Here is a 23460-nt window from a genome sequence, read left to right as displayed (position 1 = left end):
GAAGTCAAAGCTGGTCACCAAGTATTCAAACAAAAACAGTTTGGAAGTTCTCTGTTGCTGTGAGGTTCAGCCATCTCTCTTATTCCCTACCATATTACAAAAGGGTGGCGTCATCGCTGGGGGAGGAGGCCCCCATGGAGATGAAGAGGGTTGTCTCAAAAGGTTCAATTAATTCTGCACCCTGTGATTTTACTAAACAAGTTGAACATTTTTATTTTCTAACCACACTAGAGTTCTTGTGCTTGTTAGTACAACAAAAATAAGGCACAAATCCATTTCCAGAGATTTCAGTTTTTGTTCTGTTACCCTCATAGCTCACTTGGATTATTTCTGGCACCTGATAGAAAAATGCAAAGATTTTCAGAGTTCAGCAGCAATCAAATTGGAAAAAAAAAAAAAAAAGCAAGCACAAAGTTACATAATTACTTAAGAAATGGATTTCTGCGCTATTAAGCAAGAATTGGAATAATTAAGAGGCAGGCTTATCAAATATTGCTCAGTATTTTAATCTAAAATGTCTGCATAAACCCTGTAAAGAATTTCTGAGATGGAAATAGGAAACAGTAACTAAAAAATGCTTATATTCTACTAAGTTAACGCTGATCCCTGTGAGTAGCCAAATCATGGCGTTTTCCTCCTACAGGCAGATAGTGTCAAAATCTTCCAGAATCTATTCCCATCTGTGATACCCCAGGCAGTGAAGTTCTGGATTCTCAAAGTGAAATCCAAATTGGGATTTTCAGAAACCAGGTGGGGCAGAGGTTTCAGCACAAAGCCTACCTGTGTATTGCATGAAGCTGGAATGTGACTGGACTACAGTTTGGGGAACTTGCAGGACTCTCTCTTCTGACTGTCATTTCCCAGTGCTAAATTAATTTGAATTAGCTTAAATGTAAAAAACTTGTGTTACCTGGCTGCAGCACTCAGGAATACATTAGCAAAGGTATCGCAAAGCTCTGCTCCTCTCAACACGAGAGGGACAGGAAGCCCAGAAATGTAAGTCAAATCAAACACTGTGCTGCTGAAGAAATATTACTACTATAAAAGACACTCCACCCCTCCCGGTAGCTTTTTTCTTTGCTGAAACTTATGTTCTATATTGCATCATTATGATTATTCTCACTGTTATTTATTAACATTTTCCACTTGGCCTTGAGCTTAAATGCTTGTTGCTGTTGCAGAAAAGGCACCCAATCCATGCAAAAGTTTAATAAAAAATCATGAACCTTTTGCCAAATTAAGAACACAGCAAGCACTTCAGTTTGCATACTGAATCCACAATTAAAAACATGAGAAACACATCAAACTTATCAGCTGTTTTGTACAGGTTGAACACTTTCATATTGTGAGCTCTGATAAAGAAAACAGGACTTTGAAACAATTGCTACTTGAGGCTTGAGACAAAGAGTGCATGTACTTCATCCTGTCTCCTCTTTAATATTAGGACTGCACTGGAATTACATGAATATGTCTTGGAAAGAAGAGATTGGGTAAAGCTGGTCTGAATTTTGTCTTGACCATGTTTTTGAGTGAAGAGTTGCTTAGAACAACCTTTACTCAAAATGCTTGTTTGCATGTTTATTCGGAAGCTACAAATCTGCCCATTCCCCAGATTCCAACACAGGGCAAGACTTCAAGACATACTCCATCCTGCAGGTACTGACAGTGTCATACACAAAATTGTGATGTTTCCCTGCGTTTATATGCACTAAGATAAAGGAGAAATGCTATACCAAGGGATATACCATCTTCCTTATCTGTGTTAGCAACTCTGCAGAAAGATTGGGTCAAATGTGATCTACTTGTGCTAGAGCAATGTGTTTCCTGGAATGATCATATAACCTATACTTCAGAAAGCAAGCAATAGAGATAAAGGATATATCTTGCAAGCAGATGTTTGGCAATCATGGTTTTAGATGTTCTTCTAGACTCCTGCCAGGATGATGGACAAAGGAAAATGTTTGTTTACCCTGTCCTAAAAAGAAATTAAAAGAAGGAAAGAAAAAAAGGAGAAAGAAATCTGCATCTTCTCAGGTTCCCAGAATTTAACTTTTACTTGCACTAGTCCACTCTTGAACATAGCTGCTTTTAGATTTGCTTTGATAACTGTATTTTGTAATTTATACCCTGGGGGACACAAGCTTTCTTTTCATGGAACATTACCTAAAACTTCATTAAAGAGAATGGAAGTGATATCTTTACCAATTACATCTCAGGAAAGTTTCCTTTCATTATGGCTCCATGGGGTACAGGTCTAGGAAAACCAGGGCTACCACCTAACAATGACATGAGAGAATTTTCCACCAGAGGATCTTTCTGGAATGACAAGTCAGAGTGCACTGAGGTTGACCTATTCCTTACATCTTACACAAGCATCCAAACTACACTATATTCTTAGTTATCTACTTGGGAAACTAAATTGTTTTAAAAATCTTTATTTCTTTTATATGCTTTGGGCCAATTTTCAGAGCTGCAGTTAATGCTCTGTTATGTTTATGTTTTAGTAAAGCATCAGTTGGAACTTGCCTTAATTTTGTCTCTGCTGCATATGTAAACTTCCCCAAATAAAGACTGCATTGACTCAAATGCGATATTATTTGGGGCAACTCTCTATAGGATTGATTTTTATGTGTTGGGGCAGAAGTACAAGTCTGGAAAGAGCTACTTACTCCAGTAGTTATACCATTACCACAACATGATTTGGTTTTGTGCTGTATTTAAGAAGCTTACAATGGAAGGTCATTCCTCCTCCTTCTCAGACATCAGAATCTGCCCTCGCATACCATTTTATTTCTTTCAGCTTTGGCTGAATAGTGATAATGCATATGCATTACATATTGCCAAACATTCCTTTGCAATATACGTATGAAAATGCAATCATTTTAATGGAAGCTGAAAATGTCCCTGGTGAGAAACCCAGATGTAAACTTTCGTGATTCTTTTTTCCTGTAATCAAAACCAGCATAAGTGTTGTTTTGCACGAGGATACAGCTCAACGGTTTGTTTCCTCCCTGTTACAAGACCACCACACAGGATGGCTAACCCAAAGATCTGAGGAATACTAGGAAGATAATTCTTCGCTAAACCCCTCACTAAATGGCAACATTCTACACAGAACTGAGTTTTGTGCGTGTCGTGCATATATCTGTGTGCATGCAGCAAAGGAGAAAAAAAAACTGTCAGACTTTTGGCCTTATCATGCAGGAATGCACCCTGACTGTTCATTCCTGTCATCTTTATTGACAGTCTCTCCTCTATTTACATTCCCACATTTGCCTTAAAAATAAAAGTAACTGTCCTTTTATTTCAATGAAAGCTCCTTTCCAATTCTAAATCCCTCAAGTCAGGAGCGCCTCTGGTACCTCCACTGGAGATGCAAAGGCTGCCTTGGCTTGAAATAGACTTTTGATTGTTAAACACTTCTGTCTTAGATCACACTGAAATTTCTCCCTTAAGAGAACTGAACACTGAGGCTGGACATATAGCTGCATATACATAGGTAGCAGCAGCATCAGCCACTCACCTTTATACCTGGAGGGCCTCTTCGACCTGCTGCACCCTGGGAAGGAGTGGCATGAGAGATTATATCCAGAACACCAAGCAATATGTGAAACAACAACTTATAATAAAATATATTATACATACAATCCAATCAAATACAGCTTATAGAAAGCTGAGATTATTTCGAAAGAAAGGTTTAAGGTAAAAATGAGAAGAGAGTGGATTTGGGACAGAAATTCTTACACAAGTAAGCCTTATAAAAAAAAAAAAGGGGGGGGGGGTGTGGTTTAGACCCTTAATGAGTGCAGAGGAAAGGCATCTCAACAGAATTCTGGAAAACATCTTCCCAGTCAGCTGCCCCTTGGCTAAAATAAAGACAAGAAGAGCCCTCTAGTTCCCCTCCGAGCCAAGAGGTCTGCACTGCTTCTCGCTTCACACTGCTCAGCAGCGCTAGCAAATGTTACTGTTAAACCTCAAATCACCAGAGGCCGTTAGGATGTTTCTGCAGCCTGAGCGAGTGATCGTCATTCCAGACTTTAGCATTAGGCATCTTTCTGACAGACAAGAGGTGCCCTCATGAGTTCCAATCTCCAGTGGATTAAAAAGAACAGCTCAGCTGCCCGTGGGTTTATATATAAGCTTGAACAGGCATATGGAACTTGCAGTCACAGGGAGGAGGAAGGGATAGATTTATCTGTGGTGAAATTATGAAGCAATTGAGGCTCACAGAAAAGGTTGCATAGAGTTTAAGCCTTGTGACTTGAATTAATCAGACCTGAAATTAATGGGACAGCAAATTCCTGATTTTTTTCTTAAAAAAAAAAAAAAAAAACAAAAACCACAAACACATTGCAATACACAAACTACTAAATTTGAAGCCAAATATGTTTCACTATGAAAATTTTAGAAGATTTTTTTTCCCTCTCATTACAGGAGTTTTAACTGTGGGATAAAAGGAAGAAGAGAAAAATTGGTTCTCTTGATGGGAACTGCATTGTATTTTGTATCAGTTACTTCTACCCTGTATCGATTACTATTCTTACATCAGGGCCAGCATCACCCTGCTCTCCTTGGAGTCCATGTGGTCCTGGATCTCCCTGTAAAACCAAGTAATGAACAAGCTTTTTAAATACTCTTTCTTGTACCTACACACTCTTTATACATTTATTCTTTGTTTCTTCTCCTAAGTAATTTCATTGCAATCAGTTGTATCATGCTAAATGCTGATTTTTGTTTTCTGCAAATCATTTACAATCAAAAATTATAAACCAGAGAGATCATGCTTCCTTTGGATTTCCAATCCATCAGTTACTAACAGTTGATTTGATTAAGGCTCCTGTTAAATCACTTTTGTTGACTTCAACCTTACAGTTAGACTTATTAAGATGAGAAAGTTTGATGAGGTTTGTTTCCAAAAAGTCATCAAAACACAATTATTCTCCAAAGAGTGACCCTCACAGTTTTTCTGCTGCTTTCAGCACACCCTACATAGACATATATGAACACATGTGTCTGAACATGTGCACACAACCTTACTTGTTCAGATAGCACCAAACTTCCAAAATAGGGGATTTTTCTCACGTGTTGCTAGTTTTCACCCTCTTAAGCTTTCATCCACCATCACCTATATACTACTGTCCAACTACTTATCATCTTTGCTTATTCTTTCCAAAGTGCAACAGTAAAATGGGCTGTGCTTTTTTTTTTATATTTGTTCCCTTGCAGTATTGCTCAAATACCTCTTAAAAATTCAGACATCACTATGTAAGCACATATCCCAGCTCTTATATTCTAGATACAGATCAAAATGGAGTTTATCCACCACCCTCAGGAAATAGCAGTTCCATAGTAAAATGAGTACAGCCTGTGGATACCAAATGCATTTTTCCCAGCATGGTTTTTAACAGTATCCTTAAAACCCATTACTAGAAGGTTGATTATGTAGATTTGTGGCAGAATATTTATACTAAATCCATACCTTCTCTTAGCTCTACGTTATGACAACATTTCCACGGTCTTTAACTTTAACTTTTTTTTTTTTATACTATAAAGCACTTCTCAAAGCTTTCTGTGTTGCAGACATACACTGAAGGCAAAATACAAAATAAAAGAGCTGCTTAGTCACTGGACAGCCAATAGAACTCAGCAATTATTCAAATCCTCTCTGTTATATAGAACTACTTACTTACCTGACATGCTGGGTTTCCCTTTTCACCCTTAGGACCAGGAACATTATTGCTAGCCCCAGGATCTCCCTGGAAAAGTTAAGCAGAAAGCTTAGCATTTTCAGTGACCACACCTTTATTACTCTGATTAGAGGCAGGATATGCAAAAAGGAAAAATGAGATTTGTTATTGCAGCCAATGAGAAATACAAAGGCTATTTTAAATGAAGATGCTTGTAAGAACACTGTATAGGAAGTTCTGCAAAGTCCAAATGTTTCTTTTGCAAAGACATGAAAAGAAGTATTACTAATGGGCAACAAATTAAAACCTGAAAACTGAAGCGGTTCTAGTTGTTTGGGTATAGTTAATTGAGTTAAAGCCATAACTAGTCAGTGAGTTTCAGGTGGGGTTACACTAGGAGTTCCATTTAGCCACTTAATGCTAGACACAGCTGAAATCCTGATCTCTCAAAGATGCAAGTTCCCATGAAACCTGATTTTTTTTTTTTTTATAAATGTTAGAAGACAAGAGTCAACACTATATTTGACTGTTCGGAACAAAGGTCTTTGAAATATGCATGAGAATATTTAAAAGTTGTGATACAAGAAGTGTGATGTCTCCACTGAAATTTTAGTCCTTAGGGACTGCATTTATATAGGGCTCTGGAGCATGCAAGGAAAAAAATATCAGCATGGAGAAGTAACTAGCCTTTGCAGCACTATAAATTGCTAACCAGGAGTCAGTGCACAGGGTTTTCAAGTGATCCAGAAATTCCTCTGTAAGGTGGGAACCACCAGGGAAGTCTAAGTAGCTCCAAAAGGAGTACGTTGCCCATGGTAAAAACAAACAAACAAATAAATAAAACAAAAATGCAAGGAACAAGCAGGAGACCTGAGGCTTAAACACCTGCTTCCAAGCAACACATCAAAACACATCAGTCTATCTGCACCTAAAGAGTTCAGGGTTTCTGGAATATGCTTGCAGAGTACTGCACCACCTAGGATTGTGAAAAACTCTTCAAATCACATATATTTCAGGCAGTTCGATCACAAAATCTAGGTGCAAATCAGTGCAACCTAATAAAGATGAAGGAATACACTTACATGATCTCCTCTTAGACCAGATTCTCCTCGTTCACCTGGTTCTCCTCTGGGGCCTTTTCTCCCCTAAATTCATAAAAAAAGCACAAGCAATTCGGGTACATGTAGAAATAGTATCTGTGGAAGGCTTGGTAAGATAACACAGATCTGCCTAAGTGTGTGGACCTACACTGATTTACAGCAGCAGCCACATCATATTCAAGAACAGGCAGCTATTAAAAATAACTCACAGGCATTACAGATAGCATTACACTTTGGAAAGATGTTTCTATAAAATCTAAACATTATGATAAAGGATACTTCACCTGTTTTCCTGGGCTGCCTTTATCTCCAGAAGGTCCAGGAAATCCACGTTCTCCCTAGATGGGGGGAAAAAAGAAGAAAAAAATTAATGGTTGGTCTTTCTGATAAATGTGGTTCCCAAGTTTTGTCTGTCAGAATCCAACTTCAATCAGATATGCAGCTCTTAAAAACTAAAAAAAAAGCCCATTCAAAGGCACAAAAGTCTGTACTTTTGAACTCTGTGGCAGGTGTCTAACTGCACTGCACATTTAAAGTAATGATTACCTGCTCTCCATCAGTGCCATCAAAACCACTCTCACCATGTTCACCCTGTAGCAAAAAGTAAAAAAAATCAACCCTGTTAGCATCAGTCCACTTGCCTCTTTGAGCAAGGGAAAACGTGTTCACCCTGCTTTTGGAAACTTGAATAAGAATAGCAATAATAATTAATAATAGTTATAAATAGGGATTAATAATTCATATTTTAATGAATATTACAGCATAATTCATATTTTAATGAATTATTAACTTTTAAAACAATTCCTAGTTAAGAACACCTAATTAAAATGATGGTTATTAAAACTATAGATCTTCACCAGGATCAAAATTCTGCTTTTCCATCTGTTGGTTTTCAAATCTTTTTCCCAACTGCAGCACCTTCAAAAACTAGATATATTCCAAAATATGACTACTAGTGTCTGATCTGACACGCCAATAATCTTGTAATTCTGGTGTCAACCATCACATGTGTGTTTGTATTGTGCCTTTTTTTTTTTTTTTTTTTTTTAAGAATTTTTATACCATGAACAGTGTATTGAAAAACTAGAAAGAATAACCATGATAAAAACAATTACAGAAGATTGATCTTAGGCTTTAGGACTTGTTAAAGAAACTTCATTACTGTTTCAGCAATGTGATGCTTGCTACATAAACAGCAGTCACATTCCCATTCAAACACACACTGCTCTTCTCTTCCCTTTGTCTGCAAAAATGAATAACCGTATTGCAACCATTTATGGCAGCCATTTTCTCACAAAACACCGATCACAACCTTACAGAGTTTGCGATGTCAACTTGTTGTTCAGATGAAGAGTGAGGCTTCTGAATAGAGTCATAACTGTGAGAACCTTATTTCATTTATGTATGCTCCACAATGTTTCAGACACAGCCAAATAACATGCTCAACTTCTAAAGGATATTTTATTCTTTCCTTACTAGGATAAAAATGAGGAATTAACTGTGATGTTTTTATTTGCAGTAGGAAATTAAATTAGCAGAGACCACTACCCTGAAAGGATATTCAACGATTCACTGAAAGTGGCACAAGAGAACGCTATAAATGCTAGTTAAACCAACAGAAGTCTCACTCTGATAGAGACTACAGATAAAATTGCTTTGTAGGTTTTGATGCTAAATTGACTTTGTAAAACCATCTAGTTAAAGTTCCTGAGGTAAATTTTCATTCATTTAACAGTTTTGTGTATGCTACAAGAAAAACTAGCCGTCTGTACATTTTCATAAGATTAACATGTCACAAACAATAATTTCCTGAACAAGTATTCCAGAAAGTTTTTGAGCACTCATGACTCTTATCATTACTTTTATTCAAGTCTTAATTTTTCCCTCACTTATTCCTACCTCAGAAAACCTGAGCCAAGCTTCATAGCATTAAATATTCAGTGTTGTCTTTTTTCTCCAAATAGCTGTACTAAAACGCCTTGCAGACTTCAATAAACTGCCTCAATCTTGCTAAGGTAGCAGTATTGAATCACATTTTTTATGTCCTGAAAGTTTCATATTTTTAGTTAAAATAAAATTAATGGATACAACACAACATAATGAAGACATTCACATATTCATTGGATTTCAGTAGGGTTTGTGCTCCTGATAACTCCTACTGTACAATTCAACTTGGACAAATCGCCCTCTTCTATAATCAGATGGTTCATATATTTAAAGGAGGACAAATTACCTCAGGGAGCAGAGCAGAAAATGGAAAAAGGAAGAAAAATACATGGGAGGATTAAAAAAGTCAGTACAGAGCAGTACTTTAAATATAGCCGAGCTATTAGAAACACTCTCTGAACTTTATCACATGTACAGCTGCTCAGGTTTGGAAGTAAATATCTTCTGAGTCTTTGAGGCTCCTAAATCTTTTCTAGGAGTGGTTTTGTATCAGAGCACCCAATACAACTTGAATTCCACTTTAATTGCTCTAGCTTGGGAACTAATAATGCCATTATAGATCATCGTCTTCCAGGCTTCACATTTTATTAGCCAATTGGTGACAACAGCTCTTTGATGAACAGGTATGTTTGAAAGAGTTGCAAGATCAGTGGATGACAAAAACAGCTGAAGAGAAGTCTGGACATTGAAAAAGTGTCAATAATGATTCAGTGAAAATGCTGTCCAAATCTGCAATAAATATTAATCCAAATTTTTCCTCCTTTCTGCTTTGCTTCCTTAACAATTGGAATATGAGATTCAGCTGACCAGAATTACCACCTTGACAGATTATTAAAATAGCCAGTAAATAAATTCCTTTCCTGTCAATTAGACTAAATCAACTATGACCGCAACCATGCTAAAAATACAACACAAGCAAGACTGCTTACTTAAATCCATTCTTACATAACCATAGCAAAAGTACATTAAATACTCTGAAGTTTTTACACTGTTTTCCTTCCTTGTTGATATTTTCATCTTACAAGGTAACAGGAACTTAAAAGGAAGAAGAACACTGCTCTCAAAGAAAATTGATCACACATGAAAACACAAACCTGACTTCCTCTGTAGCCTCTGGAGCCCTGAAATTGAAAATAAACACAGATGAAATTTGGTGAAAGTATTTTTATTGAGCTTGGGAAGCAGGGCACAATAGCTTGCTGTGCAGAGGCATGCTGGGCTCAGTATTCATCGTCCCTATTGTAAAACCCTCTACTACTACATATGGGATTGATCCCTTTCCTGTGGGAAGACGGTATGGCCCTCATTTTCATCTCCGTTATGTAAAGCTTTATAGCTTTACCCAAGGCTAGTCTGGAGTTGGTGGTGGAAAAGTCACTGGCAAGTTGCCATTTGACCGTGCTTTGATTATACAAAGTACCTCTCAAAACGAGATAGCAAAAATTGTCTGCTATTGTTGCAGCTGGGTTTTGTTGTCTATCCATGCTTCAAGAAGACAGCACAGTGATTTGTCCTCAGTACAGAAAACAGGTTTGTTGGAAACAAAATTAGGAAATGCTTCAAAGTGACATACTTGCCTTACGGCCTCTGGAACCTGGGCATCCCCTGTCTCCTTGAGTCCCATTGAAACCAACTGGGCCTCTCTCTCCCTAAGAAATAAGAGAACGTTCAAACTCATCCATACAATGATGGCTATTGGTTAAGTTACCATATAAGATTAAAGCAAGACAGAATTATATTACCATTCACTGCACTAAGGACACATATAGAAGTCACCTGGAAATTTTCATACTGACCATAGCAGAACAGTCAATAACTAGTTTGAGTTGCACCTGGTTCTCTGCTTTCACTATCATGCCATGTTTTAGACTGCACTGCCAATCTCGGACTGAAATATCTGTACTTGAAGGTAGGCCTTTCAGTGGGTTGGCCTTTAAATGAATATTGAATGACTTTCCTCTAGCCACTGATCTCTGAAGATGACTCCTCCAGGTTTGTTAGGATAGAAGTTCTAAAAAAATTTGGGAAGAGAGGAGCATCTCCCAGCAGATCCCCTTAAAATTATTGTCTAAAAGGGTAAACAATGAGGAAAAAAAATGAGAACAAACACACGATAAACATGAGAGCTCCTTTGCTACCATGCAAAAGAGAAGACAAACTTGAAGAGCCTAAGATCAGAAAAACAAACACCATTCTCTTTCTTTTCTCATCTTTAAAGAAAGGTCTCTGTAAACTAGCAAAAAGGCAACATGGATCACATTCTAGATTAAGTTAGACAATGGTGCCACAGAACTACACAATATGAAAAAACAGAAGTTTAAGCATTTTGTCCTGGCTGTATTGCCCATGTGAAACATTAAGACTCATTCCTGAGCTGAGTACTACACCATGATAAACCAAAGCTGTCCAGCATTATCTCCTCAACCTCCTTTCCTTGTGCCATCTTCTGTAGTCTATTATCAGGAGTCTGCTTTCTGCTGTGTATTTACTACATTCAACTGTTTTGGATGCTTCAAATACTTATCTTGTAGCTGGAAAAAAAAAATAGCCTTTAGCAAGGAAAATTTACCACATGAAAGTCACTTTTAGGCTTCACATGCAGGAGATGGAGAAAGTTTCTGAAGGTGTGGACAAGACTTCTTCTCATCCTTCCACAGTAAAGAAAAAGAAAGTGAAGGGACCAGAAAGATGACTACTGTAATTTATCTGTTCTAGGACATTATTCTGGATTCTCAGAAGGTCAAAAAGAGAAATCCAATTTAATACATAAACCAAATTAAAAATCAACCCCTTCATCACCTCAAAAAAGACAAGATTTAGAATCTTTCAAATCAAAATGTTGTGCTGAAAAATTTGGGGCATCCCATTTCAATGTGTTCAAAACGTTTCTCATTTTAGAAACCTCTCAGGGTTTGAATTCTAATTCCTACTTATATCATTCATATCTGTGAAAGGATGTGATAATAGTTCTATTCCTAAACTAAATATTTTCAAGTCATTACAGAAATTAGAATAAAATTCCATATGAGCATTGTTCAGCAAATGAGACCACCTGTAAAAAAATAAAGTCTGTGGAAACTGTTTCTGTGGAAAAAGCTAGTGATTTCCAAAGTAATTGTGAAAACACCATCACAATGCACTTTCTTGATAATCCCAGATGACAACTGTTCTTTTCCACTACCGCCTTTCTCTGAATAGACAGTAAGCTTGCCCCAGGCTGCCTCACCAAAGGCAAATTGAGGCTGACCGCTCTACTGTAAGAACTGGAATTACTCCAGTGTGGATTTTACAGTTAAGTACAGAGAGAAATCCTTGGACAGTTCTTGGCTTGCAAGCTTCTCACTTGTAGTTAGGAGTAATATTCATGTCATAGGTACAGTGCTGTAAACCTAGTTCTGTGCTTATGTTGCTAAGGAAATTACATCTTATTCTTTGTGGGATTTTTGTTTGTTTCTGGACAGCAAAAGAGGAAGAAATACCCCCAGTGGGTTGAGCTTTGACTTGTGCACATTATGTTGAAGTTCAGGTCAAGGACAGCATACTGCAAAGAATTTGGAAATCACCAAAACATACTACAAAATTTAGATTTGTTATCCAGTCATAAGATATGCACTCATGCTACGAAGGGAAGCGATGGCCTTTTCTATAAGAACTATCAGCACAAAATCTGGCACATTCTGTCATGAAAAATGAGTAAGAGCTAGCCATAAATATGCCACATATGATGCTGTTGTGTGATTCTTTCCAATTGATTCTTCTTCTGCATTACAAGTTAGTAATAACTATGGTGAGGTGCAGATGCACAGAGAATCAAGTCCGTATGTTTACCTTCAGACACATGTTGCTTACACGCATTTTAGGTTAACATTGACGAGCACTGAGTGAATGAGTAAGTGCAGACAGGTTCAGGCACCAACATCTTAGCAGGTAGGAATAATAATTACTTACAATTCCGCCTTCCTCACCAGGATGGCCCGGAGATCCTCTGTATCCCGTACTTCCCTGAAAAACAGGAACTTGGGAGATAAGTAACACTGTTCTCCAAGCACACTGGGTTCATTTCTATCAGATTACTCTGCATATGGAGATAGAAAACATTTCCTGAAAATTAGATCTGGTTATGCTGAGGAGGGCAGGCTCAATCAAATACATTTACACAGATACTCTGAACAGTCCTACGCACTTGACATGGCTGTGAAAAAAACAAAACAAAACACAACAATGTTTGATATAAATTTCAGTATGTTATTTCAGGAAACTGCCTGAGGGGTTAACAAAGCTCATTGGGATATTTAGTCAAATTAAATATCTTCCTTAGTGATTTGGAAAAGCAGGCATTATACAGTAATGAGATTCTACAGTGAAGTGAAAAATGTAAGGAGTTGAAAACTTGTTAGGACAAAGCTACCACAATAGCTTACAAAGACTTTTAGGAATATTGCAACTTTGTATCTGAAGTGATGCAAGCTCATATTCTCAGGGCAACAACTTGAACAGAGAGAAACTAAAACAAACGGATTTTCTAGGAATGAAAGTGAACAAAAATGAGACATGAATTTGTGCTGCAAAACCATGCTTTTGCAACTGTAGGCTGTACAACCCAGGCATCATGTTTGCCTGCAAAACAACTGCCTACATTCTGAATGCTGTTTTGTCTAAGCATGTTAATCTAGACATTTTAGTAAAACAGAAAGGTATAAGAAAATGAATGAGTAATGGAAGAAATCGGTAAATTGGTTTATGAATAAATATTCAAATCTCTTTTGCTAAGAGATAACCAAAAATTCATTTAACTGCAACCACATAACTGAAGAGCGTGATCTACAGATACAATTTACTTAGCACGTTACTGGAATAACTAGAAATAATGGAATGAATAGTAGTCAAATGGAGACTACATATACTAAAAACCTTAATAATGAAGTCTAGTAGCATGCTGTAGGAGTGGTGATATCTTTAATACTTGAAAGGCTTAAAACAGACAATATAAAATCTTAAAGAAAATAATGTAAATTAGTACTGCGTTTGATAAGAAGAAACTTATAGAAGAGGGTATTTGGAATAACCAGTGGCACAAAAGGATAAGGCACACACCTAGTGAAGAAGGATTATTTTCTACTCTCAGCTTGTCGGCTGGAAGTTTCTCATTCACAATAACTAATAAGCCTCTTGGTTAATCAGACTTAATTTCTTAAATCCCTCTCCGTTTTCTGCTGAATTGGTGAAGGAGCACATTTAATGCTTTTTATATGTACAAATTATTTTCATTACAAAAATACTTCTGCAATAGGAACACGCTGCAGAGAAATGATCACATTTCATGTTTCTCCTTCATCTGTCCTAACAGCTAAGGTCATGGGCCCTGAATGCATGTTCTGAAATAGTACAAAAAAGGAAAACACTTCAAAAAAATATATCAATTCTTAAATAATGTCTATCTCAGCTCTCCTACCTTCTTTCCAAGACTTCCCTGGCTGCCATGATCACCATTTTCTCCAAGACATTTACAAACAACCTTACAGCATTTCCTTTCTGCAACAGTATCCTGAAAAATGACAAAAAACATTTCATTTATGTATATTACTCATAAAATAAAAACTGATTTTCCCCCTTTTTATTTATATCACAGAAAGACTTACAAGATTTCTCTGCAAGACGTTTGCAATCTCTGCAAACCCAACACTCAGAGGTTCATTGTATCCAAACCCTCTGCCAAACTCTATTTCCTGGAGTTCAGACAAATTCTGTGTATTATCCAGGCCAACTAATAGAAGTGCATCAAGACCTTCAACGTAAGCATAGATTTAAATTAGTAGATGCCTGAACTATATTATTTAACCAACAATATCATTGCGAATAGCAGCAGTTCTCTAAAAGACTTACATTTCATAGCTTCAACACAGTATGTTAAAAGAAATTAAACTGCTGAAAACAATGTAGAAGAGAAAAACCCAGACCAGTAATTTTCCAATTTTCCAATTTCCCCAGTTGTCAGACCAGACTGCTACTCAGTGCCAAAACAGAAGCATAAAACTGTTTTCTCCTGCAGAAGTCAGAGCTGGGTCTAATCTCTGGTGCTGCACTCATCAGCGAGGGGCTACCCTGAATTGCCCCAGCTGCTGGAGCGGGACTCCAAAAAGCAGAACCATCCTAGGACCTCTGCACCCCTAGGTGTGTTTCTGGCATCATCTGCCAGGCAAGCCATCCTGTACACTGGGTCACATGGAGAAGCAAACACTCTCGCAGCGACTCCTGAGGAATGCCATACAAGTGTGTTATGTGGAAAAGCTGCAGTGGGGGAGCAACTGGGCCATTGGTAGTAGGATGCTGGAGCACATCAATGCAGTACTGTAATACCTTTAAAGCGAAGTGAGTCAGCTGCTTTTCTGAGATCTTCCAGTGAATCATCCAGCCCATCTGAAAATACTAACAGAACCTACCAGGAAAAGGAGTAATGCCAAGTCAATTGAGAAGAGACTAAAAGTTATACATGTTTACAAAGCTCTAATTTATTTAAAGCTCTTGTTGGAACACATCCGAGTCTTGCTTTGTCAAAAAAGCTGGAATTAGGTCCAACTCTTTTGCTGAGAAACAAACAAATTACAAAGAAAAGAAGAAATGCAAACAACAGAGAATCACTATCCCTGATGAAGTTTACAACTAATAGTTTCTACACAACAAGCATGTTATTGCTCAGGATCCTAGAGAGATTAAATTGTGATTTCATGTGCATTCTAAAGTCTTGTATTTTCAATTTGCACATAAACAGTACCAGAAAGGAATATTAATCTAGTGGTAAAGTGCTGAGATATGCAGCATATTTTATTTCTAGTAATAATGCATAAGCAGAAAGAAGCCTTGCTTAACTCTAATCTTCAACAGAGATCTAACAGAATTGGCAATTAGAAAAAAAAAAAAAAAAGCACTGCTTTTACTTGTATGTCAAACAAATTCTCTCTACTGAGGCCCAAAAGAAACAAAATTGTGTGTGGTCACATTCCCCATTCAGAATAAAATGACATTTTAAGAAATCTTTGGGAAAAAATAGTATTAAGTATGTACCAAATTACAACCTAAATTGGTAAGCCATACTGATGCAAATGTAAGAAAAGAGAATGCCAACTTTCATCTGAAAGCAGGGGAATTTGTAACAATATGGTTTTCGCAATCCACATCAGATTAAAATTAACATCGCAGATTTTCCTGATCATCAGTTATCCATAAGCAGAACTCAGCTTTGTTATTTGAAATTATTTGACAAGTTAACTACACAAATAAACTTCTGTAAACAACTTTCTTGGATGATGTTTTCTGTGACTTCTTAGAGCTGTCATTATTCTGAACGGAGATTCAGGATCAGGATTTACAGTTTCTGAAAGAGAACTCTTTCCACTACTCAAAGCACAAAGATATTCCATGGTAGATATAAGAAGGTCTTCTGCATGAATACTCGTGATCATATGTATTAACCCAAATGTTCTGAGTACCATCTTACTGCAGGAGTGCCTAGGGAATCTGAACTGATATATGCAATTGATCAGGGCAAATGAAAGAACAAGAGGTTCTATATAATCCTAAGGAAACACTTTTTTTACCATGAGGGTGATTGAGCACTGGCACAGGTTACTTAGAGAGGTTGTGTAGTCTCCACTCTTGCAGACACTCAAAAGCAATCTGGACATGGCCCTGGGCAGCCTGCTCTAGTTGACCCTCCTTGTGCAGAGGGGCTGGACAAGATGACCTCCAGACCTTCCTTCCAACCTTAACCATTCTGTGATTCATGGAATCACGGAGTTTCAGAGTTGGAAGGGACCTCTAGAGATCATCTAGTCCAACTCCCCTGCTAAAGTAGGATTGCCCAGAGCACATTACTCAGGACTGCATCCAGGCGGGTCTTGAAAATCTCCAGAGAAGGGGACTCCACAACCTCCCTGGGCAGCCTGTGCCAGTGCTCTGCCACCCTCACTGTAAAGAAATTTTTCCGTGTATTTAAACGGAACTTCCTATGTTCTAACTTGTGCCCATTACCCTTCGTCCTGTCACTGGGAACCATTGAAAAGAGCCTGGCTCCACCCTCCTTCAACCCACCCTTTAGATACTTGTACGCCATAATAAGGTCTCCCCTCAGCCTTCTCTTCTCCAGGCTAAAGAGTCCCAGCTCTCTCAGCCTTTCCTCATAAGGGAGATGCTCCAATCCCTTAATCATCTTAGTTGCCCTAAGTTGTTTATTGGATTCACCAACTCCTGAACTATCTTTTTGTCTTCCTGGAGTACTCAGCATCAGAGTCCGTAAACATCAAACTGCGTAATTTTTCCAACATATACGTTCACACCATTAAGTTACCTTAACTTTAGCAGAGGTCACACTAAAGAACTTCTCCTCAAGTGCCTGTAATAAATCTGCATTCAGGTAGGTGTCCACAGTGGTCTGTGCATCTAAGAACTTCTGGATGATCTCTTCATTATAGTCTTCAAAATCAGAGTCAAAGACGAATTGTTTGGTCTGTGACAATACTTGGAACTTGAACCTAACGTTGACTGGAGAGCCAGCATTACAGCTGGTATTTGGCAGTGATTTCATCTGAAGTAAAAGCTTGGGGAGGAATGCTTGCAATTTCTGTTTCCGAAGCACTGTGGATGCTGGCTGCATGCGCCTTGAAATATCAACTGCTATAGAAATATCTATGCTGCAATCTGAAAAAAGTAGAAGAAACAGGAAACTATAAGCCTACACTATTTGAGAACTTGTCTTTTGTCAGAATCATGGGAGTGAAACAAAATGCAGTATAATAGCTTTAAAACCAGAAGTCAGAATCAGTGAGACAGGCTTTTCCATAAACAAAAAATACCATCAGCTCCCCAGTTTCAGTGGGGCTATGTGAACTTGCAGATACTAAGGACTACATAACTGAACGTATGTACATACCCAAACTGCAAAACAGGTCACTGTTCTCTAGCTGTCAAATGTCCTCAAAGGGCCTAATCTTGCAAATGTTTCCATGAGCTTTGCTACCAACTGAGAACGTGCAACACATATTCCAACTGCAATGGGAAGCTTAATGGCTGACTGTGCTTTACCATGTTGTCACAAGACCAGATGATACATATAAATGTAGAATAGGCCATGTGAGAGAGGCAGCATTGCCTACATGCAATGTCATATAACCACTGTGAAGAACGGCTGCTGTAATGTGAGGGCTACCTCAGTTACGGAATTGCTTGCATAGCTCCTGGTAATAACAGCAAATACTGTAATGTGGTTAATTCCCCCCACCTTCCCAATCATCCTGCCCCCATCAAGCAGCTAAACCACCTGGCTTACTTCTTTTGTGCCTTGATTCTTCATGAATTTTATTTTGTGAATTTTATTCTGTGCTCCTGCATGTGTTATCATCTGTTGTTGTACCTCTGCAAGGAAGTCAGAGGAATGCAATTTTATCTGTAAAACAGCACTCTCCCTAATTTTGTTCCTTCTTCACCCATTGACTCTGAAACACTTATCAAACACAAGGTTGTTTTCCACACTTGTTAGTTTGGGCTAGTTCCTGTAGACTATTATTCCATATAAGTTTCATTACAGTTTTCTGTGTTTTCCCTCACACATGAAAAAGATGAATGTGCTCACCTCTTTAATGAAATAAATCCAGAATTAATTTCACCTCAGAGTGGCCATCATTGTTTCAGTATTTTCACTTGCAGTACAAACTGCCCTCTGGAGGGTATGATTTGCTGATAAGCAGCATGAAAATCTTTAAATGTAAAAGGTCACACTGAATGAGTTTTTATGGCGAAAAAATCCAACATTCAGGCCTCAGAGCAACATAAAAATAAAAAACTATACAGCTTTTCTGTTTAGTCCACAACAAGAAAAGATTTCTCTTAAACAGTTGAATATATCTATGCATACATATATGTCTACACACACACCTCCCTCAGTCATGCCCCTTAGCCAGGTTGTGAGGCTGCATCTGATTTCAAGATTCATAGAACACCTGTGATGCAAAGGCCATCATCAGTTCAGGGAACAACATTTTTCTAGCTGTGAGGGATACTTCTGATTAAACATTTCAGTGAACATAAAATTTATTGCATATTTCTTCCACTGTGTGTTCATGTCCAGCGCACACACAGTATGTTTTCACAATGAGATTTTTCTGACATCTGGGTCATTTTAATCACATAGTTCGAGGACAGTGTGAAGGGCCACCATGGATTCAACAGTTTAGCCCTGACAAGTGGTCATCCACACTGCCTAGCTCTTAAAACATTCCCTACCAACTCCCCAGCGTACCAGCAATAATATCAGAACAGCAGTAAAGCATTCACTGTTGTGCTACTGTGTTGTGCATGAAAATGTGTAAAACAGTTACAGGTACTCTATACTCTGTTGATAATCTCTATTTATTTGCAGAAGTAAACAACTCTGTGTAGCTAACCTCTTTTTCTAATCACCTGTTCTCCCCCCCACATCCACATTGTTAAACTGCCCTGTCTTACTGCTGCAAAGGTATCTTTTTCCCCTGTTGATGTTCCGTACCTTGAATGCAGTTTTTTAAATTTGAAAAATCTGGCAGTTTAAGAAAAGGTGACCGGAGAAAGGGGAATCCATAGATTTGTTACAGGAAAGGTCAGCAAATATGAGAAAACAGATGACAGGACAAGATAAAACAGGCTTCACAGGAAGTTGATCTTTGTTTTATGAGACAAATTTACGCAGAACTTAATAATAAATACATGCATCGGTGAGATCAAAGCCAATATGGCTTCTTTAACTCCTCTCTCTGTAAACAAGCATGCCTGTATAGATATTAAGTTTACTGCTGTATCTCCCACTGAAACTCCCTGTTCTCTGGCCATGGAACACCAGGAGGTGCTACTGCATCATCCACGGTCATGCTGTTCCACAGCAGCGCACTCCACTTTCACAGCAGCCCTCTCTCTGCTTTCAGGAGCCGGGGGATGCCTTTTCACGGGGAGGTATGCTCAGCTCTCAGTGGGAAAAAACAGGGAGTGGGGGTGCAGAGCTCATACTGAAACAGGCCCGGCTGCCCTCCTCTCTGAACACCAACTGAGGAGATATTCACACACAGAGTAGCTTCTGGCTTTAGGAGGGAAGGCTCAGCTCTTCATTTTGGCCCCCAACACCCTGGCAAATGCCAGCCAGTTTGGGGGTGATTAAGATCTCATGAGCCATGAACAAACTGATTGTAAGTTCACTTACAGACTGTGAAGAGAGATACGCATAATCTGGAAGGCACATCAGATGCAAGACAACTGAAACTGGACCTAAATGCATCCTTTAGTGTAACAGTTTATGACGGAGAAAGGAATTAAAGCCAAGTGCCTAACTACCAGCATAGTCTCGAACCCCTAATCTTTTCTCTTCATTGAGAAAAACTAGTGGAGGTATCCACACGGACCTCTGCAAAACCAGAAAAAAAAAAAAAAAAGTAGTTTCCTTTCAAAATTATAACTACACTACATTTTAAACATTCATCATTGTTTTAAACAACTTTTTGTTCTGATTTTACTTTTGCTACCATGCCTCTTTTATATCCCTCTCTCTTTCACCATTCAACAATAACAGTCCTTAAAGAAACAGGGAAAATACATTTTCTGTGAATTTTGCTGTTCAGCAAATGTATTGAAAGGGAAAATATGACCGCCCTTCATTTTTGTAACTTCTAGAACGTTCAATTTCTGAACTAGGTTTTATGAAGAATTAAAGAGTCACCAAAACCATAACTTAATCAAGAAATAGTTCTCTGTTCAACTGTTCAATGACATCAAAACAAACTGTTTTCTAAAGAAGGCTCCACCAGCTCTAATGAGAGGAAATTGAATGTACTTCATAGAATCCATGAATCTGACCCTGATTTTCTTTGCAATACATTAAGGCCCAGCTTTAGATAGCACTGAGCATGAGCTTACTTTCCTATTTTAACAATTAAACCTCACTGACTTCAACGCAGACATTGAAATATATTAGAAAGAACAGGGATGTCATCCTGAACTGCAACCTAACCAAAAATTAGCCCCATTGTTTTCAATCACTTTACATGACAGTAACACTTATGTAAATAACATCAAAACCAGGACCACTTTTCTATACCTTATTTTCACAATTACACATTATGAACAACTGAAACGGCATAAGGACAACTTCTTACTTTCTCTCTCACTTTGAACTCCAAAGCAGAAGTTTCCCAAAAGTCTTGTGGAGAGATCTTGAAGGTCATCAAAACGACCAGCTCTATACAGATACTTACCAAAAGGTTTGCTGGCTATTTGCTGAAGCTCAGCTGTATTCTGGACACCAGTTCCTACAACATAGCGGGCAATGCCTCTGTTCCTCAGTTTCCTGGTATCAATGGATTCTCTACCAGTGATTAGAATGGCTACCTGCAGGACATAGCCCTTAGCTCTGCTAAGAGCAGTTTCAGTGAAATACACTGCTGACAAAATCCAGAGCTCTCCCTGTGAAAATTTCTCCACTCCTATATGGCAAATTCTCCATCTGCTCCAAAACATCACTTTTCAAATACTGATTCAGCATGAATTCTTGGTAAGTCTCATCACTGTATTGTGCCAGCCCAATTTGGATCGCATCAAGGCCAACATCAAGACTTGATTTCAAGGTGGAGAGAAAGTTCTTCACCTTCTGAAAGCCTTCCTGGCCAATATTTGTTGAAGTATCCACTTAAAAGACAACATCTGCCAACGTGACTTTTCTGCAAGCTGCCCAAAGAAGATCACAAAGAATGAATTACTATAGCTTCTTCTGCAGCTTTGTTCATGAGCAAGGAAGAACTGACTGTACGTTCTACCAGTCATGAAAGAAACTGCAACTATGTTGTGTGTTTCTGCCTTCCCCTTCCTCCTGCTCACCTTCTCCCCTCCCACCAGTATTTTTAAAATTTTAAAGATAGACAGGTACTCAAAATTTATCACAGTTATGAGATGATATTATTGAAAAGTAGTTAGCAATATATAGCAGATGCAAGAAGCTAAAATCCATATTTTGGCAACACACTGCAATTCCACGTACTTCATCTATGAATAGAAAAAAATAAATCTGGGAAGAAAACAGCTCTTACAGGACATACCGTGGGCAACCCGAGTGGCTGGTCCAGTTATCTCCTCTACACTAATACAAAGCATCTGTAGAATACTGTGAGAGTACCTGCAGAGAAGCAAAATCTTCCACTTCATAGACATGCTCATCAGTTAGCTCACTAGCTATTTCCTGAAGCTCAAAGCAGAACCTTGAAAGCCTATGGCATACTATGTGATGCCAGTATCCTTGATTGCTGTGGCTGGGTTTTGAACATCATCTTCAGCCTGTCCATTTGTTATCACCACAGCGATTTGAGGAACACCTTCTTCCTTTTGGCTACCTGCACTTGCTGCAAAGTGATTCTTTAGCATAAACTGGAGGCTGTGGCCAGTTTTGGTGCCTCCTCCTTTGTAATGTAATTTCTGTATCTTCTGTAAGGTATCATTCTTGTTATAACAAGTGTTCAACAAGAATTCGGTGTATGGCACATTACTGTACTGAATCATACCAACACGGATTTTGTCTTGCCTAATATCAAAGCCATTGACCATTGTGTACAAGAAGTCTTGCATGATCTTGAAGGTCTTTGTCCCTGTGCTCCAGGATCCATCTACAAGGAAGATGATGTCTGCTATAGAAGCTTTGCTGCAGACTGAAGAAGTCTTTTGTAACTTTGCTCTTTTCCTACAGCATGTCTAATCTAATAGCAGAGTAATTTTGCATCCTGATTACTTTTCAGAATCCAAGACCTATTGGCCCTTTGCAGAATAATCCTTCCATCTGTCCTGGTAAATTCTCAGCACCCATTAGTTCCTTCTTTTCCCCTGCTCATCATACAGAGGGTCAGAGGCTACATCCTTCTGCAACACCAATCTCAGGCAAAGGAGAGATGCTGAAATTCACACCAACACAATTTCCATACGCAGCCTGCTCAGAACTCGTATGTAGTAATTGCATATGGTAATTGCTGTGCACACTTCTGCATGTGAACCACAATCATAAAGAATGCATCGACCTGCTGTTAAGTGAGTGCCCTGGTTTGAGCAACACAGGATTAATCTCTCTTTCGGTAATTTTACTTTTCAGTAAGGTCTCTTCTAATGCTAGGGAAAACTGCATTTTTAGAAGACTCTAGTGTCTGAATTTGTGAAAATATTTACTTTATAGCCAGCTATGGTATACAGGTTTCAAGGTCTCAGTGTTTTCAAGATAGCCAGGTGCAGGGACAAGGAAGAGCAAGACCCGGGCACTTGACTCAAGCTAGCCAACAGAATTATTTCACATCATGAATGTCACATTCAATATAGATTAGAGAGCTTGCTGAGAAGTTTCTTCTCTTCTGTGATGGCTGTGATCCTGACAATTTCTTGCCCCAGTGCCGGACCCCTGAGGCCTTCCCTTCCTCCTGAAGTCATAGCACTCACAGTGTCCGACATTTGCTACCCATTGCTGCGAGTGCACAGTTTCCTACTGATAGAATTGGCTGAGTACAATCCTTGTATATTTTATATTGGTATTGGGATCAATATTGGTTCTTTAGTACTATTAATGTTAATTATTTAGGATTATTCTATTAAATCTGTTTACATTTCAACCCTTGGTTTTCCTTGGTTTTTCCGATTCCCCTTCCTGGGTGGGGAAGGGGTCATTGGTGATAGAATAATTGTCT

At 38.4% G+C, this 23460-nt stretch overlaps 1 protein-coding gene across 1 annotated transcript in view; it reads right to left on the bottom strand.

Annotated features, from left to right (window-relative positions):
- Positions 1 to 23238, bottom strand: part of LOC309686463 (collagen alpha-4(VI) chain-like) — a gene marked incomplete at both ends in the record, with an annotated part of 42922 nt that extends 19684 nt beyond the window's left edge. The window contains 18 exon segments of the mRNA XM_082499163.1: positions 3524 to 3559; positions 4545 to 4598; positions 5691 to 5756; positions 6770 to 6832; positions 7072 to 7125; positions 7334 to 7378; positions 9829 to 9855; positions 10312 to 10383; positions 12683 to 12736; positions 14187 to 14279; positions 14374 to 14519; positions 15092 to 15170; positions 17079 to 17428; positions 20905 to 21185; positions 21187 to 21434; positions 21438 to 21472; positions 22132 to 22436; positions 23216 to 23238. Coding sequence (XP_082355289.1) covers positions 3524 to 3559; positions 4545 to 4598; positions 5691 to 5756; positions 6770 to 6832; positions 7072 to 7125; positions 7334 to 7378; positions 9829 to 9855; positions 10312 to 10383; positions 12683 to 12736; positions 14187 to 14279; positions 14374 to 14519; positions 15092 to 15170; positions 17079 to 17428; positions 20905 to 21185; positions 21187 to 21434; positions 21438 to 21472; positions 22132 to 22436; positions 23216 to 23238 — 2031 coding nt within the window.
- Positions 23239 to 23460: the final 222 nt, after the last annotated feature.

The sequence above is a fragment of the Vanellus vanellus genome (assembly GCF_965231255.1).
Source record: "Vanellus vanellus genome assembly, chromosome: 2".
Taxonomy (NCBI): Eukaryota; Metazoa; Chordata; class Aves; order Charadriiformes; family Charadriidae; genus Vanellus; species Vanellus vanellus.
The sequence above is the reverse complement of the archived record's forward strand: the minus strand, read 5'-3'. Positions and strand labels throughout refer to the sequence as shown.